The sequence below is a fragment of the Crocuta crocuta genome, unplaced genomic scaffold (genome assembly GCF_008692635.1).
Source record: "Crocuta crocuta isolate KB4526 unplaced genomic scaffold, BGI_CrCroc_1.0 scaffold866, whole genome shotgun sequence".
In the NCBI taxonomy this organism is placed as follows: domain Eukaryota; kingdom Metazoa; phylum Chordata; class Mammalia; order Carnivora; family Hyaenidae; genus Crocuta; species Crocuta crocuta.
This window is the reverse complement of record NW_027531900.1, coordinates 371,192-392,416: the sequence shown is the minus strand read 5'-3', so window position 1 is coordinate 392,416 and position 21,225 is coordinate 371,192. Positions and strand designations below refer to the sequence as shown.

General features: G+C 39.2%; 1 protein-coding gene across 2 annotated transcripts in view; it reads right to left on the bottom strand.

Moving 5' to 3' along the window:
• The window catches only part of CENPP (centromere protein P), a 222,571-nt gene that overhangs the window by 170,280 nt on the left and 31,066 nt on the right, over nt 1–21,225 (bottom strand). For both annotated transcript variants that reach the window (XM_077773966.1, XM_077773967.1), the window contains exon 4: nt 3,986–4,082. In XM_077773966.1, coding sequence (XP_077630092.1) covers nt 3,986–4,082 — 97 coding nt within the window. The remainder of the gene's footprint in view (nt 1–3,985; nt 4,083–21,225) is intronic.

Below are 21,225 nucleotides of genomic sequence, written 5' to 3'. Positions count from 1 at the left end.
CACATCTGAATTGAATATACAATGAAAAGTACAAAATAAAATTCATTTAAACAGAGGGCTCTCTTTCATTTGGAAAAATCGAATCTTTAAACTATCACAATCTTGAATAAATCAGTAGAAATAAATTATAACTTTATCTGGAAAAATAAACTTGATAAAGGAGAGATGAGTGTTGGGGATGATACCAGGTATCATGTTTCCAGATGCAGCCCTATACTCTTTACCTAACTAAACTTATAGAGGAAAAAACATTGTAACTCGAAGTTTAGAGATTCACAAACCTGTGGTTTCCATAAAATAATAATTAGGAAAGAGCACCAGTAAAAGGTCTAAATTACAGAATTATCTTTAAATTCTTTTTGTTGATGTTTATTTTTGAGAGAGAGACAGAGTATGAGCAGGGGAGGGTCAGAGAAGAGGGAGACACAGAATCTGAAGCAGCTCCAGGCTCTGAGCTGTCAGCACAGAACCCGATGCGGGGCTCGAACTCATAGACCACGAGATCATGACCTGAGCCAAAGTTGGATGCTCAATCGACTGAGCCACCCAGGAGCCCCCAGAATTATCTTTAAAAGACAATTTCAGTGGCACCTTGCTGGCTCAGTTGGTTAGCATCCAACTCTTGATTCTGGCTCAGGTCATGATCTCACAGTTCATGAGACTGAGCCCCACATCAGGCCCTGTGCTGAAAGCATGAAGTCTACTTGGGATTCTCTCCCTGCTCCTCCCCTGCTTGCTCTCTCTCTTTCTCAATAAAAATAAATAAACTTTCAAAAAATTAAAAATATTTCACCCTTACAAACACTCCTGTAAGAACTAAAGAAGACATGCATCAGTGGAGAGACATCCTGTGTCCAGCGACTAGAAAACTGAACAGTTACTATGCCAGCACCACTCAAAGGCATCTAGACTCAATACAGTCCCTACTGAAGTCCCAATTCCATTTTTTGAAGACGCAGAAAAAGCCATTCTAAAATCCATATGGAATCTCAAGGAACTTCAAATAAGCAAAAGAAATTAGAAAAGAAGACTATAACTGGAAAACTCACACTTCCTCATTTTAAAAGTTAATTACAAACCTATAGTAATTCAAAGTATAGGACTGGCATGGACAGAAACATATAGAACAATGCAAGAGAACAGAGAACTCAGAAAATACAGTCAAATGATTTTCAATAAAGGTGCCAATAAGAAAAGAGCAGCTTCTTCAATAAACGGTGCTGGGAAAAATCAGATATCCACAAGCAAAAGGATGCAGTTAGACCCTTAACTTACAATGTATACAAAAGTTAACTCAAATTGGATCAAATATCCCAACTTAAGAGCTAAACTGTAAAATTCTCAGGGGAAAAAAAGAAGAAAATCTTTATGACACTGAATTTGGCAATGCTTTCTTGGATATAACATCAAAAGCAGAGGCAACATAAAAAATAAACTGAGTGTCAAAGTTAAAATCTTTTGTGCATCAAAGGACATTATTAAGCAAATGAAAAGACAATCCAAAGAACGGAAGAAAATATCTGCCAACTACACACTTGATAAAGGATTGATATCTAGAGTATATTAAAATCAAAAACAAAAACAAAAAAAACTACAGGGGCACCTGGGTGGCTCAGTCGGTTGAGCATCCAACTACTGGTTTCAGCACAGTTCATGATCTCACAGTTCGTGGGTCTCAGCCCTGCACTGGGCTCTGTGGTGTTTGTGTGGGGCCTGCCTGGAATTCTCTTTCTTTTCTCTCTGCCCTTTCCCTGCTCCTGCTCTCTCTTTCTCTCTCTCTCAAAATAAATAAGATTTGAAAAAAACCCTCCTGCAACTCAACAAGGAAAAAAAAAATTTAAAAATGGGCAAAGGATGTGAATAGACATTTCTCTAAAGAAGATATACAAATGGCCAGTATGCACATGAAACAATGCTCAACATCACTAATCATTAGATAAATACAAATCAAAACCACAATAAAAATTCTACTTCACACCCATTAGGTTGGCTGTGATCCCCCAAACACCAAAACAAAGGAAAAACCCAAAACATATTGGCAAGTTTGTGGAGAAACTGGAAGCTTTGTACACTGCCGTTGGGAATATAAAATGGTGCAGCGCTATGGAAGAGACATGCAGTGCTTCACAAAATTAAACAGGATTTCCATATGATCCAGCAATTCCATTTACAGGTATATTTGTAATAGAACTGAAAGTAGGGACCTGAACAGGTATTTGTACACCTATGTTCATAGAAACATTATTCACAATAGTCAAAAGAAGGAAACAAGCCAAGTATCCATCAAGATGAATGGATAAACAAAATATGGATATCCGGATAAAAGAATATTATTTAGCCTTTTTTTTTAATGTTTTATTTCCGAGAGAGAGAGAGACAAACAGACAGACAGCGTGAGTAGGGAAGGGTCAGAGAGAGAGACACACACAGAATCTGAAACAGGCTCCAGGCTCCGACCTGTCAGCACAAAGCCCGACACAGGGCTCGAACCCACAAACTGCGAGATCATGACCTGAACCGATGTCGGACGCTTAACCGACTGAGCCACCCAGGCGCCCCTATTATTCAGCCTTAAAAAGTAAGGAGATTCTTCAATGTGATGATACAAAATGGATGAACCTTAAGAATATTATACTACGTGAAATGCACCAAACAAAAAAGTATAAATTTTATGATTCTGCTGAAATGAAGTACCTAGAAATTCACAGCAATAGAAAATAGAATGGGGATTCTTAGGCGCTGGGGTAGGAAGCAATGACAAGTTAGTGTTTAATGGGAACAGAGTTTCAGTTTGAGATGATAAAAAATGTTCTAGAGATAAGCATTGGTGGTGGCTGCACAACAACGTGACTGTGTCTTTCCATCCCAGTAACCCTATCACCAAGGAAGACCACTCTCAGAAGCACTCTGTCCTCTACAGGATAAACACACCAATTATATTCTTCACCTCCTTGAAAGCACCTAGAGTCAGATCAGCTTTGGAAATGGGACTAACGCTTACATTTCCCACAACTCATCTTAGGTGACTTGTCACCACAACTGCCAACATACTCTCAGTCATTACTGTATTTACCAAATGTGAAGCAAAGCTATTTAACTGTTTGGGTCCAAGAGCACCCGTGAGTAAACAACAGTAAGAGAACTCAAGGGACCACAGTCATGTAAAGCCGTCTTTCACTCTAAGGAAAAGTCTATGCCCGACAAATTTTATTAACTCAACCCAACAGAATGCAAGTAATAACAGTAGCAGTGATAACAGTGATAATGGTAATAGTAAAAAGGAATCCAAATAAACAAGAGTTAGTACCAGTCAGAAAAACAATAGTCACAGCACTGGTTAGGCTTTTGCGATATTATTACAGTGACTCTTTCAGAACGAGATTTGTGTGGACCACAGCGGACAATACTGCTGCTATCCGACTAAGTAGAACCTGAGTCTTTATAATGCAGCCAAACATTTGGCTTCTGGTTATGACAGAAAACGGAATAAAAAGACGTCCTTGAATGTATCCATATCAGACTTAAGAGGCATTACTTTACTGAAATGAGGCTTAAATACTTAAACTTGAAATACAAAATAATTAAGAAGCTCAAAATACACAGTATGACTCATAAAGTAAGGACTGTGCTAGCTGATAAGCCCACTACAATTATATTCATTTTAGCATTTGTACCTTGTTTCAAGTACCCTTGAAAGATTAATTTTTCAAAATGTGTATAAAGTAAGCATATAACTATACTTCTTTTAAGATACCCCATAATACAAATGACTCACTGGTTTGTACAGAAGCAATCCTCTCCATTTATTCCAAATAACTGCGAATTCCAGAACTCAATGAAAATATTTTCTATTCTTTGAAAACTTTAAGGAAAGAATGCTATGTTAAATCTCCAAATTAATACCAGCTTCACTTTTAGGTTATGTTTAAATTTAAACCAGCTTCACTTTTCACATACATTTAAATATAAAAACTTTAGATCCTACCTTGAAGTGTTCAAACGTGCGCTTACGATATTCACACCACTCCACAAAAAAGTGTAGGCTTCGGAAAAACATCAGCAGATCTCTTCTATCTTCTGCTCTGTAGGAATAAAAGATCTTATGATTAGTAAATATAAATGGGAGCCCCATTCTGGCATTTTTAAGCTTTTTTTCAAAATAATTTTTAAAATGTTTATTTATTTTTAAGAGAAAGAAAGGGAGGGAGGAAAGGACAGAGGGAAGGGCAGAGAGAAAAGGAGTCATAGAATCCGAAGCCAGCTCCAGGCTCTGAGCCGTCAGCACAGAGCCCAACACAGGGGCTCGAACTCATGAACCATGAGATAATGACCTGAGCTGAAGTCAGGTGTTTAACCAACTGAGCAACTCAGGCGCCACTTATTATTGTTTTTTATATATACTACACTAAAGCTAAAAAAAAAGAACTTGATACATTTCTACATTTTGAACAGTATGTGCCCCTGTGTGATTGCTAATGCTAATTTCTTCTTTTTCTTAAATCAAATTTTAGTTAGTTAACATACTGTGAAGTATCGGTTTCAGGAAATTTCAGTAATTCATCACTTACATACAACACCTAATATTCATCACAAGTGCCCTCCTTAGTACCTATCCTCCATCTAGCCCAACTCCCCTCTATCAACCTTCAGTTTGTTCTCTATCCTTAAGAGTCTTTTGTAGTCTGAGGTTTCCTTCTTTCCTCTACTCCTTCTCCTTCCCATATGCTCATGTGTTTTGTTTCTTAAATTCCACATATGAGTGAAATTATATGATACTGGTCTTTCTCTGACTTATTGCACTTAGCAGAATACATTCTAGCTCCATCCATGTCACTGCAAATGCAAGATTTTCGTTTTTTTTTTTTTTTTTGATGGCTGAGTAGTATTCCATCATGTATATACACCACATTTTTATCCATTAGTCAGTTGATGGACATTTGGCTATTGTTGATAACGCTGCTATAAACACTGGGGTGCATGTACCTCTTTAAATCTGTATTTTTGTTTCCTTTGGATAAATACCTAGCAGTGCAATTGCTATATCACAGGGTTGTTCTATATTTACTTTTTGAGGACCCTCATTACTGTTCTCCAGAGCAGCCGGGCCCAGTTTGCATTCCCACCAATGCCAAGAGCCGTCCCCTTCCTTCACAACCTTGCAACACCTGTTGTTTCCTGTGTTAATTTTAGCCATTCTGACAAGTGTGAGGTGCTATCTCACTGTAGTTTTGACTTGTGTTCCCTGATGATGAGTGATGTTGGGCATTTTTTCATGTGTCTGTTATCTAGAGGTCTTCTTTGGAGAAGTGTCTATTTATTTATATCTTCCGCCCATTTCTTAACTGGATTATTTGGATTTTGGGTGTTGAGTTTTTTAAGTTATTTATATATTTTAGGATACTAACCCTTTATCAGAAATGTCATTTGCAAATACCTTCTCCCATTGTTTTGCTAATTGCTTCCTTTGCTGTGCAGAACCTTTTTATGTTGATGAGGTCCCAGTAGCTCATGTTTGCTTTGTTTCCCTTGCCTTTTGGGATGTGTCTAGTAAGAACTTGCCCCAGCCGACTTCAAAGAGGTTGCTGCCAGTCTTCTCCTCCAGGATTTGGGTGGCTTCCTGTCTCACATTTAGGTCTTTCATCCATTTTAAATTTATTTTTGTGTATGGTGTAAGCAAGTGGCCTAATTCCATTCTTCTGTATGTCGCTATCTAGTTTTTCCAACATCATTTGTTGAAGTGACTGCTAATTTCTCAGCCTAAAATGCCTTTTCCCCAACTTAGTCCTACTCATCTTTCAAGATATTACTCAAATTCCACATTCTCCTTGATTTCGTATTTGATAACCATAGTACATAAGAAAGACTATATCTGGTCTTTGCCTCCAGTTTCTGGCACAGAGCTTCAAAAAACCTTGGAATTCCTGAGTGACAAGGAGTGCCTTTCTTATGCAAATGAAGTGACAAGGGGTGGCCCCTAGATAGCCTCAGGATGGGAGTGATCACCAGAAAGACTACACACATGTCGAAAGGGTTGAACTCTGACCCAACCAGACCTTCAGGGAGAAAATGGGAGCTGGAGGATTTTAATCACATGGCCAATCATCCCACCAACTATGCCTCTGTAATGAGACCCCAAACAAAACTCTGGACAACAGAGTCCTGGGGAGCCTCCTGGTTGGTGAACACATTGACTTGCAGGAGGCTGATGTGCTCAGATTTGCTCCTCCTCCACCCCATTCACCCAACTCCAGAACCCTGACTTACACATTGCTTCCATTTGCCTTCTTCTGTGAATAGCTTTTTATAATAAAACGACAATGTTTAGTGTAACACTTTCAGTGAGTTTTCTCAGTCTTTCTAGCAAGTTATCAAATCTGAGTGGGTTGTGGGAACCCCCAAACTTAGTTACTCAGTAGGTTGCAAGTACAGATGACTTTTGATACTTAGGGATGGCACTGAAGTAGGGCAGTTGTGTTCAGGACTTTGCCTTTAACTTGCAGGTCTGAACTAAATCTGAGTCGTGTTAGGACTGAACTGAATTACAGAACATTCCACTTGGTGTCACAGATTATTGTGGGAACAATGACCTCACCACCACATTACATGTCATAATCCAAAATAGCTAGAAATAATTTCATTTCTATGCCTGTGAGCTCCCATGGAATTTACCATAATGTTCTTAATACTACACCTATTGTTATACTGACACCCAAAAATGAGCACCTTGTAGACAAGAGGAATGTATTCATTTAACCATTCATTCCATAAATGATTTTAAGTACTCATTCTAATCATGATGGAGTAAGCACAATCCACCTGAACACTCCAATTACTATTCAGAACTATGGACACAACACACAAAGCAGATAGTAAAAGACTGTGAAATGTGGACAAAAGAAGGCAGAATGGTAAGAACCTTCAGGAATTAAGGGAGGAGTAAGGAGTGAGGTAAGGAGTTGCTTGGGGTTTATTTTTAACTCCTGGATATCCCAACCTGGATGTTACAGCAGACTCCAACTCAGAGCTACCAAAGGTTGGAGGAAAAAAGAAAAAGATAAAAAAAAGTTCCAAGGAAAGCAAGAGTTGTATAAAATGAGAACGAGGAGTACACTGCTCTTGATGATGAATTTTTGGATTTAGCACCAAAAGCTAAGGCAACAAAACCAAAAATGAACAAGGGATCACATCAAACTTAAAATGATTCTGCACAGCAAAGGAAACCATCCAAAAATGAAAAGGCAACCTATAAATGGGGAAAAACATATTTGCCAACCATGTATCTGATAAGGGTAGGTAACCAAAATATATAAAGAATTCATAAAACTCAATAGCAAAAGAACACGATCAGATTGACAGATGGGCAGAGGATCTGAACAGACATTTTCCCAGAGAAGATAAACTAATGGGCAGAAGGCACAGGAAAAGAGGCTCAACATCATATGTGCAGAAACGTAAATCAAAACCACAAATGAGAGATCACCTTGCACCTGTTAGGATGGTAGTAGCAGAAAGACAAGAAACCACTAGGGCTGGCAGATGTGGAGAAAAGGAATCCTTGTGCACTGTTGGTAGGAACAGAAATTGGTGCCATCACTAAGGAAAACAATATGGAGGTTCCTAAAAAAAATTCAAAATAGAACTACCACGTGATCCAGCAATTCCATTTCTGCATATCTAACCCAAAAGAAATGAAAACACTAACTCAAAAAGATATCTGCACCTCCATGTTCACTGCAGCATTACATACAACAGCCAAGATATGGAAACAACATAACTGCCCATCAATGAATGGAGAGATAAATTCATTCTGGTACATCAACACAATGGAATATTATTCAGCCATAAATAAGAAGGCCATCCTGTCATCTGCAAGAACATGATGGGACCTTAAGGTCATTATGCTAAGTGAAATAAATCACACAGAAAAGGTAAAACACTGTAAGACCTCACTTCTGTGTGGGATCCCCCAAAGGAAAAAACAAAAACAATACTCACAGATACAGAGGGTAGATTGGTGACTGCCAGAGGGAGGGGTGGGGAGTGGGCAAAATGACTGCAGGTGGTCAAGGTACAAACTTTCAGTTATAAAATAAATGAGTCATGGGGATTTAACGCACAGTACGACTAGAGTTAATATTACTCTATTATAAATTTGAAAGTTGCTACGAGGGTAAATGTTAAAAGTTCTCATCAGAAAAAAACTGTAAATACACATGGTGATGGATGTTAACCACACTTGTGATAATCATTTCATGATTTACATGCATACTGAATTATATGCTGTACACCTAAAATGAATACAGTGTTACATGTCAACTAAATCTCAATTCTAAAAAATCTAATGTTTGAAATCATGCAACTTAGTCCACTGAACATAATGTTCATAATTTCCTTTGTGATTTATTATACAGCAGCAAAAGTTTTCAAAAATTAGGTAATACAATTTTTGAAATGGTTAGAGAGAGAGGCCATGCAAAACAGAACCCCAATGTCCAAGAGGAGCTGTGCTCTCTTCCTCCCAATCAGGCAACTGGCACTGCTGACAATACCAAAGCCAGCAGAGAAGCAGAGCTCTCGCCTCCTGATGGGCTGCTGCTGCTGCTGCTGCTGCTGCTGCTGCTGCTGCTGCTGCTGCTGCTGCTGCTGCTGCTGCGGGAGGAGGCTCCGTCAACCAGCCCCACCTGACCCCAAGCAACACTGAGCCAAGGGGAGGGGCCCCCCCACTCCCTGCCAGGAGCGCTCCCGCAAACACAGGAAGATGCTTTGTCAACATTCGCCACCCTACACTAAGGGCTCCCAATCCCAGAATGGGGACAATCCAGGAGAAAAAACCTAGAGAAAGGGATCCTTCACCTCCGTATATGAAGTCCTAAGATCATTCCAAGTGGCCTTCACACAAATCTGACCAGAACAATAAAGCAAAGATATCAAGAACTGAATTAGAGTAGATGCCCAGAATTCAGGGTGGTCTCCGGGCAGTACACGAGAGGAGCAAACTGGAATATGGGATTTAAACTACAGCCCATAAAAGTGAGCCAGGATGTGCCTTTGCAAAGCCTCCTGACAAGGACAACTGCAAACATGACAAAGTGGGGACTCTGGGGATGTCCTTCCTCAGAAACACCAAAACCACCACGCACTGTCAGGGTCACACTCACTGGAAAGTGGCAAGACAGGAAACTGTTTCCAGCATCCCAGCAAACACATAACCAGGAGGAGGGCCACTGAGCAGAGGATAACGCTGCAGTGTTTCAGCTGATGCAGCCATGTCCCCACCTGAGTTCGGTGGGTCTTGAAAATGACATCCTGCTTTCTTGGTGGAACCTCAGCTGACCACAACAGACAGATCGTATTCCCAAAGAACCGTGTTTCTCTTGCGTTCCCATGTGAGCTGTTTGCTTTGATCTGTCTGTGGGGTCCCTGAGGACTAATGAAAAGGGCCCAATTATTTTCCACTACCTCAGAACTTTCCCTGAACCCACGACAATGCACAGGGCATTTCTCAAAGATACTGAGAGTCAAACGAATAAGCTGGTGACATCAAGTACAAAATAGCCAGGGAACAACGGACATGCTGAAAGCCACGGGAGGAAAACGCACGGAGGGAAAACAAGTGTGAAAAGAATCTGTGTAAGAAGAAACCGGAAAACCATGTACGGGTCAGGGAGTTCACTCAGAAAAGACATCAGACGACCATGTCCTTTCAACTCTGGCTCATCGTTAGCCTAAAAGTAAGCAGGGAATAAAGGCAAAGGCAGATGTTGAAAGACCTTGCTAAGTGCAGAAGGAATGTCCCAACACAGAGCCAAAATGAAGAGAAAGGAGATAAAATATTTTTGCTTTCATTGCTTGTGTTTCCTTTTTGTGCATAATTCCAAAATGTCCATATTCAAAAACAACTACCAAAAATTAAGCAACAAGTGTGCCTGGATCACTTAGTCCGTTAAGCATCTGACTTTGGCTTGGGTCATGATTTTACGGTTTGTGAGTTCAAGCCCTGCATCAGGCTCTGCACTGACAGTGTGGAGCCTGCTTGGTATTCTCTCTCTCTCTCTCTCTCTCTCTCTCTCTCTCTCTCTGTCCCTTCCCCACTTGCACATGTACACTCTCTGTCTCTGTCTCTCCCTCAAAATAAACTCAAAAAAAATTAACCATGCAAAGAAAATATGTAAAATGCCCCAGCTACAAGGAAAAAGTTCTCAGAAACTGTCCTAAAGGAAACACGATGGAACTACTACACGAGGACCATAGATCTGAAGAGCCAAACATTAAGGCCTCCATTAAGAGCACCCTCGGGCTGCACGTAGCCCCAGTCCCAGTTCCAGGAAAAGCCTCAGACTGTTCAAGGCTAAAGCCATCCTCGGACCGCCCTCAGGTCAGCTAACCAAAAAACATTCCTGTGGTCTGAGTCAAGGCTGGGAACTGTAGACAGTTATTCTGTACAAACTAGCTAATTTCTCACCACTTGCCTGAACCCCACGTGGGCCCTTTGAACTTACTTCACAATTGGTCATTTTCAAAGGATTCTCAAAAGTCATGATTGGGTCCCACCAAAAGTAATGAACACCTCACAGATACTGAATGGTCAAAGCTGTTACCATGGGTGCTTCTGTACAATTGTAATTGGTGCTTATGTGATGGTGCTATACGTACAACATGTGCACTGTAACACCTCCATTCCTTACTCCTTAAAAACTCTGTTCACTATTGTTCGGGGCTTCACCTTGCTGCCACAACACCGGTAGGCGGGTGAGCCCCTGCTTGAGCTTGTAATAAAGGCCCTTTTGTATTTGCATCGGTGCTGGCTCCTGAGAGGTCTCTGGGACTCATGATTTGGGCACAACAGATCAACTTGTCTCAAGTATGTTCAAAGAACTCAAGGGAACCAAGAGAACCATATGTATGACAAGGAATATATTAGTAAGGAGAAATTATAAAAAGCAAACAGAAATTTTAGAAACAAAAATTTTTTAAAATTAAATTCACTAAAGGGGTTTGACAGATTTGAGCAGGCAGAATAATCTGCAAAAATGAACACAGGCAGAGAGAAACTTTCCATTCTAAAAAAAAAAAAAAAAAACGGGAAGAAAAAGAATAAAGAAAAATATAGGGAGCCTAAAAAACTGTGGGATTCCATCAAGTATATCAACATACACATAGTTGGAGTCACAGGAGAGCTGAGAAAGAAACCCCAAGAAATTCTCTCCAAATTCAATGAAACCTTTGATGCATCTGAGCAGCTCGCAGACTCTACAAAGGATAAACTCAAAGAGATCCACACAAAAGCACATTATACTCAATCTGCCAAATACCAAAGGCAGAATCCTCAGAATGACAAGAAAGAAGCCACTCATCATATAAGAAAGCACAAGAAAAACCAACCACAGACTTACCATCAACAACCAGGGAGGCCAAAAGGCACTGGAATGACATTTTATATGCTTAAAAGAAAGTCAACCAGAAAATCTATATCTGGCAAAACTATCTTTCAAGAATGAAAGAGAAATCAAGACATTCTCTGATATTAAAAAGCTGAGGGAGTTCATGGCTAATACACCTGACCTACGAGACATGCTAAGGGAATCCATCAGGCTGAAATGAAAGACTACTGGACGGGGGCGCCTGGGTGGCTTAGTCGGTTGAGCGTCCGACTTTCGCTTGGGTCATGATTCCGCGGTTCGTGGGTTCGAGCCCCGCGTCGGGCTCTGTGCTGACTGCCAGCTCAGAGCCTGGAGCCTGTTTCAGTCTGTGACTCCCTCTCTCTCTGACCCTCCCCTGCTCGCGCTGTCTCTCTCTCTCTCTCCTAGAAATAAATAAAAAACATAAAAAAAAAATTAAAAAAAAAAAGAGTACTGGACAGTAACTCAAAGTCTTAATGAAGAAACAAAAGAACACTGGTTACACAGGTAAATAACAAAGACAGTTTTATTACATTTTTTTAAAATTTATAACCCCTCTTCTTTTTCCTGTATGATTTAAAAACAAAGAGCAAAATGTGAAATCTATGTTAATGAGTATACTACGTATAAAAATGTAACCTGTGATAATAACAATATAAAAGAGGAGGCAAAGAAAGAAAGGCACACAGTTTTTGCACACCTTTGAAAATAAGTGTATGTTATAGGGTTGTTATAAGTCAAAGATGTTCATTGTAATCCTCAAGATAATCACTAAGATAATAACTAAAAATTACACAGATGAGGAAGATAATCAAAATGGGACACTATGAAAAATTAATTCAACATAAATGTTAGTAATGGAGCAGTAAAAACAATGTGGTATACAGACAACAAATAGCAAAATGACAGAAGCAAATACTTCCTTGTCGGCAATTACTTTTCAATGTAAATGCATTAAACTCTCCAACTAAAAGTCCAACTGGCAGAATGAATTTTTAAAAATTTGATCTATCTTTATGCTATCTGTAAGAAACTCACTTCAGAGACACTCACAAAGAGGTCAAAAAATAAAAGGCTTGAAAAAGATACTCCATGCAAATAATAACCAAAAGAGACCTGGGGTGGCTATATTATCATCAGACAAAACAGAATTTAAGTCAGAAACTGTTATAAGAAGCAACAAATTACATAATATACAGATACAGGTGTCAACTCACCAAGAAGATACAGTATTATCTTATAAACACATATGCGCATCTAACAAAGGATCCCAAAATACATGAAGCCTAATTTGACAAAATTAAAAGGAGAAATAAATAGTTCAGTAACAGCTGGGCATTTCAATGCTCCACTTTTAATAACAGATACATCTAGTCAGAAGATCAATAAGAAAACAGAGGATCTGAACAACAGTTTAAACCATTAGACCCAACAGATACATAAAAACCACACCACCTAAGAACAGCACAAAACTTACTGTTCTCAAGTGCACATGAAACATTCTCCAGGACAGACTGCATGTTTGGTCACAAAACAAGTTTAGATACATTTTTAGAAGACAAAACTATACAAAATATCTTTACCAATGGCATAAAAGCAGGAACTGATAAGGAAAAATAAAAAATTCAGAAATATATGGAAATTAGACAATGGACTCATAACCAATGTGTCTAAGAATAACAGAGGAAATTAGGAATTTTTTTGACAAAAATGAAAATGAAAATGAAATATACCAAAACTTATACAAGAGCAAAAGCAGTGCAAAGAGAAAAATTTATAACCATCAACACCAACATTAAAAAAAGAAAAAAAATCTTATCAATAACTTTATATTTTAGGGAAAAGAAAAAAAGAAGAGCAATGTGAACATAAAGCTGGCAGAAAGAAAGAATCAAGATTAAAATAGATATAATGCGATAGAAAATAGGAAAAAAATGAAAATTTGGTTCTTTGAAAAAAATAACAAAACTGACACCCTTTTTAGTTAAGTGGACTAAGAAAAAAGACAATTCAAATTACCAAAATCAAATGTAAGTGGGGATATTGTTACTGACCTTACAGAAATAAAAAAAAGAGTATAGGAAAATGCTAAAAACAATGTATGGCAACAAACGAAATAATCTGGATGAAATGTACAAATTTTTAACAACACACAAACTACCAAAACTGACTCAAGAAGAAATAGAAAATCTGAATAAGCTTGTAACAAGTAAGAGACTGAATCAATAACTGAAATTTCCCAACAAAGAAATGTCCAGGACCAGATGGCTTCACTGGTGAATTCTCTCAAATTCTTATGGAAGAATTAACATCAGTCATTCTCAAACTCGGAAAGAAGGGTAAAGAAAACGAACACCTCCTAACTCATTCAATCAGGCCACCATTATCCTGATACAAAAGCCATATAAAGACATCACAAAAGAAGAAAACTATGAACTGATGTCCCTTATAAATACAGCTAAATGCAATCCCTTACATTTCTATACACTAGTGATGAACAATGTGAAAATAAAACAACTCCATTTATAATATCATCCAAAAGAATAAAACATGTAGGAACAAATCTATTCAAAGAAGTCCAAACGTGTACACTGGAAAACTACAAAACATTACTGAAAAATATTAAAGTAAGCCTAAATTAACGGGAAAACATTTGTGTTCATGGTCAGGAGACTTAACGCTATTAAGATGGAAATATACTACAAAGTTGTCTACAGATACAATGCAATCCCTATCAGAATCCCAGTGACATTTCTGCACAAATGTAAAGGCAAATACTAAATTCACATGGAACTGAACTGAAAGGGACACTAAAAACCCAAAACAATCTTGACAAAGGAGAAAAAAACTGGAGGACTCATATTTTCCTATTTCAAAATATACTACAAATCAACAGTAACCCAGACAGTACGGAAGGAGCCAAGGTACAAACACAGGGATAACTGAACTAAAATTAAGTCCAGAAATAAAACCATAGGTCTCTGTTCAATTCATGTGACAAGATGGTAAGACCATTCGATGGGGAAACAACAGTCCCTTCCAACAGGGGCAGGGACAAGCGGACATCCAAGTGCAAAAGAATGAAGCGGCACCATTACTTCTTCTTTTTTTTTTTTTAATGTTTATTTATTTCTAGGAGACAGAGAGAGAGACAGCGTGAGCAGGGGAGGGTCAGAGAGAGAGGGAGTCACAGACTGAAACAGGCTCCAGGCTCTGAGCTGGCAGTCAGCACAGAGCCCGACGCGGGGCTCGAACCCACGAACCGCGAGATCATGACCCAAGCGAAAGTCGGACGCTTAACCGACTAAGCCACCCAGGCGCCCCTACCATTACTTCTACACCATATGCAAAAATTAACTCAAAATGAATCAAAGGACTAAATACAGAACTAAACCATAAAGCTCTCAAAAGAATGCACAGAAGCAAATATATAACCTTGAATTTGGTTAGATATTGTTTCTTAAATATGACAGTAAAATTGTGAACATCAAAACAAAAAAATAATGTAGACTTTATAAAAACAAAACTTTTGTGCATTAAAAGACACTATCAAAGTAGTAAAAAGACAAACTCCATGATGGAATTTTAAAAACATGTACCCAATAAGTGGCTCCTAGAATATATAAACAGCTCTTAAAATCCAACATAACAATCATAAAAATGCTGCAACAAGCTATCATGAACACTGCTGAAAGAAATGCAAAAATAGAAAGTATCAACAAAGACATAACAGATTTAAAAAAAAAAAAAAATTAAATGGAGGTGCCTGGGTGGCTCCATCGGTTAAGCACCCAACTCTTAATTTCATCTGAGGTCATGATCTCACAATTGTGAGACTGAGGCCCAAAAGCCTCCATGCTCAGCATGGAGCCTGCTTGGGATTCTCTCTCCCCTCCTCCCTCCCTCCTTCTCTCTCTCTCTCTCTACCTTTTCCCTGCTTGCACTTTCTCTCTCAAACATTAAAAAGAATCAAATGAATAATTTAGACTGAAAAATGCAATCACTTAAATATAAATCTTGCCAAATGAGTTACAAGTGGAATATAGACGGCAGGGGAAAGAATGTGTGAACTTAAAGATAAATCAACAGAAATTATCCTACACCAACAGAGAAAACAGACTTGAGGGAGGGAAAGGGAGATTTCTTCAGGGAGCTATGAAATAATAACAAAAGGCTTAACCTTCATGTCAGTAGTCTCAGAAAGAGCAGGGGAAAGGGCCTGGGGCTGAAAAAATATTTAAAGAAATGAGGAATGAGGGGTGCCTGGGTGGCTCAGTAGGTTGAGCATCTGACTTATGCTCAGGTCACGATCTCATGGTTTGTAGGCTTGAGTCAGGCTCTGTGGGGACAGCAGGGAGTCTGCTTAGATTCTGTGTCTCCCTCACTCCCTGCCCCTCCCCGCTTGTGCTGGCTCACTCTCTCTCAAAAAATAAACATTAAAAAAGAAATGAGGAATGAGTAATTCCCAAATGTAACAAAAAAAACCCTATGCCTACATATTCATACAGATGTTTAAGCCCAAACGAATGACAACCAAATTTCTGAAAATTAAAAACAAAACAAAGACTTAAAAATAAAGACTGTGTATTTCTCACCAAGAACCACAGAGGCCAAAAGCAAGTGGTGCTACATTTTTCACAAGCTAAAAGGAAAGGACTAACCCAACTAAACTTTTATATCCACAGAAAATCTCCTTCCAGAATGAAAGTAAAGACTCTCACATAAAGAAAATTAATTTGCTACCAGAGAACTCACTGGCATAGTTCCCTCCAGCTCTTTGAACATATTTAAAATAGCTGATTTATAGCCTTTGTCTAGTAGGTCCAATGTCTGGGCTTCCTCAGGGGTGGTTTTTATTGATCAGTTGCTCTTTTCCTCTGTGTATGAGCCATACTTTCTTGTTTTGTTTTTTGTTTTGCATGTCTTGTAATTTTTGTTGAAAACGGAATCTTTTATTTTTTAATTTTTTTAACATTTTATTTATTTTTGAGAGACAGAGCATGAGCAGGGGAGGGACGGGGCACGGCAGGGAGAGACAGAGAATCCCAAGCAGCTCCAGGCTCTGAGCTGTCAGCACAGAACCTGAACAGGGACTTAAACCCACAAACCGTGAGATGATGACCTGAGCTGAAGTCGGACCTTAAGTCAACTGAATCACCCAGACACCCTGAAAACTGAATATTTTAAACAATATAGTGTGATAATTCTTGAAATCAGATTCCATCCCTGTCCAAGGCTTGTTGTGCTTTTTGTTCTTTTTGTTTACTTACTGACTTTTCTGAAAAAATCTGTAGTCTATACTCTGCCGTGTGGCTCCTCGAATCTGCTCAGTTAGGTGGTATTTGATAGAGATTCACTTAAACATGGAGAACCATGTGTCTCCCAGTCTTTGCCAAGGGGCTCTTCGTGTGTGTTGGGGCACGCCTCCAATCTTGGCAAGGCAAATGATAACCCTCATCAGTCTTCACCCGCTGCTTTTGTAGAACCTCATGATACAATCAGCCGGCAACGAGAAAAATAGTCAGGGCATCCAGTGAGAACAGCAGTCAGTGCGTCTCAGGTCTTTCCTGAGTATAAGTATCACCTTCAGCATGCACACAACCCAACACATGGACCTTCTAGAGTCTCAGGAATATATCAGAGCTTTTCTAAGTCCTTATAGTGATCCTATTCTCTAGCTTTCCCTTCTAAGGTATTTAGTTAACTTATTAGTTCCCCCAAGTGTGAGGCACCATCTCAGGCAGTCACAATGTTTAGAAACTGTTTCAAAATATCTTCAACAGATACACCCAGAGAAAAGGCTTTCACACTTGGTAAGCTCTACATCAGGTCCAATAAATACAGCCTTGCAAGTGAGTTCTTTGAGGAAACTAATAGGTCAAATGAGAACAATTCACAGAGAATGCATCTTTGAAGGACTCTCAACTATTCTGTCCCATCCAGTGGCTGCCGGGCTTGCTGGCTGTCACCGTGATTATAGGCTTGTAGTCATCAAGGTGACCACAGAGCTCCTAAGGGAGAACTGGAAACAGAGCATTTAAGAAGCTACTTATCAAGATTCTGCTGTTTTTCCTAAATAAATGCTCCCTAGACTGCTTCAAGACTTCTTTAGCTCATTTCTAAAGTTCTCAAAAATATGATTCCCACACTTTTGGTCAGTTTTCTTTCTCTTTAATGGAGGATAAAATTGTCAAAGGTACTTACTTTGCTAGTTTCACTGACATCTACATATTGGATTTTAAAAGGACTCAAAGAGGGCTCTCTGAACTGACCATCTGGTTTCTGTATTCTGACACTTTAACATCTGGGGCCTTGGTGACACTGGAGGAACTGTCCCTCTCAAGTTAGCAAATTCCTAAAGACAGTAAACAACTTGCTTGTGAGCAGGCTTTTCAAACGTGATCCAACCAGTCCAAGGCCCACATCCCACCCACATCCTTTATCAAGCTCTCAGAACTCTGGCTGCTATCCACCTGCCCTAATTACCCAGGTATCACACAACCAGGGACAACCTCTATGCTCCAGAGCATCCTGAAGTTATTCAAACTAGTCAAGCCTAAGCCTACTCACCCTGCCTCACCCATTCTTTCCTTCAAAAACCACACAATCGCACTCTCCCTCCGCCCCTCCAGTGCTTTTCCCCGTGGCCCCCAGTGACATGGTGTGCCCCTCTTGTTGGGAACTCTAACAAACTATCATTTCATTGGCGACCATCTCCCAATCTGTTGGCCTTACAATACTCAAATAATAATAAAACCTATTAAAATAGGTTCCAATGCATTTATTCTTAACTTTTAAAAATTAGCCATGCAGTCCATATAAGCACAGATGTATATATCAAATATAAGCTGCTGGTTCCTGTACACAGCAAAAGAACTACCCTAAAATATACAAGCAGCAGCGGTGAGGTTCATCTGCTCCATTCTTAGTCATTCACATAGATGGTCCTGTACAAAGTGATAACTCACTGGCACTGCTTCTCAGAGAGACCTCACCAATTTAGTCTTCATGGCAGCTGTAGTTATATTATAGTGCTATTTCTATGAAGGTGGCCAGTATAGGACAGCTCATGATCATTGGGCAAACCGCACTCTGAAGCCACTCTGAATCTAGTCTTAGTGAGTTTATTAGAACTTGTCATGATAACTCTATGAGGGCTTCAGGGATTAACTGAATAGGGATTCTTGGGAAATGCTCTCAGAGATGTGAAAAAAGAGCATGTGTGTATGTTCACTCAGGGTGCCTGTCCAAATCCCTTCCAGTTATGGCTTTTTTATGATTTTCTGTGCTTTTATTTTCCCCAAAAGGAGTGCCCTTAAAAAAAAAAAAAAAAAAAAGGCAAGCTAGCCTCTGACACACAGAATCCATTCTTGGAGAATTCTTGTAACTAGATCAGGAGTACATTGTAAACAGTGCTGGGCACGAACACTTACCGAAGGAGTTTAGGAATCTGTGCCACAAGTAATACCAGACAATAAGCAATCTGTAAGATGAAGTAATTCCACGGAGAGTGGGTGGCCCCTGGGAACAGTGTTTCGTATATCTGGTTTTGCTGAGAGGCATTTCCCAAACAGTGACAATCACTCCAAGTTGTAAAGGAGACCTAAGTCACGTATGTTTTTCTCATAGCTCTCTCACTGTACTCCATAAGTTCCACTATTTCTTAGAAATATGTTTATTCTTTGATACATAAACATATAAACTTTGGGAATGGGGCAAAGGCTTGCAAATAATTTTGTCCAATTTCTTCATTTTGAAGATACATAAAAAGTTCTACAGCGATGAAGTATCTTTCCTGATTCAATGGCTTTAGTCATTAGTTCAAGGAAAAAGCCAATGAAATATGTTATATGAACATATACTGCCGTTATGTTTATAATTTACCCTGCATCTGAGTGACTATAACACAAGACAAAATGTGGTACATTTGTAGAGCACCTGCAATTGATAACAACTGGATGCCATTTGGCAAGGCCCCCAACCTACTTGCGTGTCACCCTGTCACCAAGACCCTCCTGAACATGCTATTTACTTTAGGTACTGCTCCCTCACCCTGCACCTTCACCATCTCCCATCCTAGTGTATTTTTCCCTGGACCACAACTCTCTCTCTGGTGTATTATCTACTTTTCATGTTAGTTTTATTTACTGTCGGTGGGCAGACGGGTTCTGTCTGCACACTGCTACATACTCAGCACACAGAGCAGTCTTGCCACGTAGCAGGTGTGCACTATCGGTCCCACGGCACTTACACCAACACGTACCAGCCAGTATGGACTTTGCTCCTTCACCAAGTTGTCAGCTTCATGAAATCAGAAACTATGATCTTGTTCATCATTGTATTCTTAGAGACTAATCCATCACAAAGTACATAATATGCATTTGATACACACACATTTATTTACTTATTTTTAAATTTACATACTGGGGCAGAAGAGGTAAAATTTGAGCCTGGAAAATCTTTTAATGCCAGAACAGAAGGAAGTGCTCAAAAATATAATGAGGGAATATCACATGGATTCAGGAACCAGCTTGAAGAAGTTACCACTGGTCAAGTGTAAGGCAATTTGCACACCAAAATAGAGTAAGGAATTATAAATATTAAAAATAGCTAAGAATGAAACCATACTGTAATAAATAGATATGTACACATAAACACACATGTATGGGGGAGAAAGGAAATCTATCTTTTTTTTTTTCTTTTAGGTTCATTTATTTATTTTGAGAGAGACAGAGAGAACATGAGTAGGGTAGAGACAAAGAGAAAGGAAGAGAGAGAATCCCAGGCTTCACGCTGTCAGCAGAGTCCAATATGGGGCTCAGTCTCATGAATCATGAGTTCATGACCTGAACTGAAATCAAGAGTCAGATGCTGAGCCAACTGAGGCCCCCAGGTGCCCCCAGGAGATCTATTTTTGAAGCATAAGGCCTAATTTCTATTGAGGTAAGTCGAAGAGCCAGAGTTGAAACATCATCATTCTGCAACCATCACAACACAGAGTGATCATACAAGAATCACCAAGGGATGCTAAATCTAACAGAAAACTTAATGATGAGGAGTATCTGCGTGGTCATAGTGTCCCCTCACAGACTAGTATCTGTATGGTCATAGTGTCCTCTTGCAGACTGCCTATTATTTCAAGAGAGGGCAAAACAAACAAACAACAACCAGAAAAAACAAAAACCAAACCACGGACCATACAGTGGAGAGTAAGGTGACAGCATGACTGAATCAAAATTACTGCCACCTCCATGGGCAGAGAACTGAGAAGGACAATATATCACTTGTATGGTATTTTGCTTCAGAACAGCAACTGATTGTGAATAAAGTTCAAAGACAAAATAAGGAATGTTCTACTGGGGAGTAGGAAAGATAGAAACCTGTATTCTGTCAAGTTGGCAAAGTAATAAAACGCAAAGAAAGGCTCTGGAATTGTTTCAAATTAAAGGGAATCCATAAAGTCATGAAAATTACATGTAATACTTGACACTAGACTGGATCAGGTAACACATGGGAAAAGCAAATGCACAGAAGGACATCATTATATGTCATTAGATGCCATCATTATAACGATCAAATAACAAATGGAAATACGGGTGGCAAATTAGATAAAAGTATTACACCAAAGTCAGCTTATGAAGTCAATTACTGTGCTATGAATGTATAAGGAACTATCACTATTCTCAAAAACGTACACCAAGTATTTAAGAGAACTAAGCCATAATACATGTAATGTGTTCTAAAAAGTTTCCACCAGGAGAAGCAGCAGAAATGGTGGAAATCTGGGTAAATACAACAAAAGTATTTGTCTTCTCTTAAGTTCTTT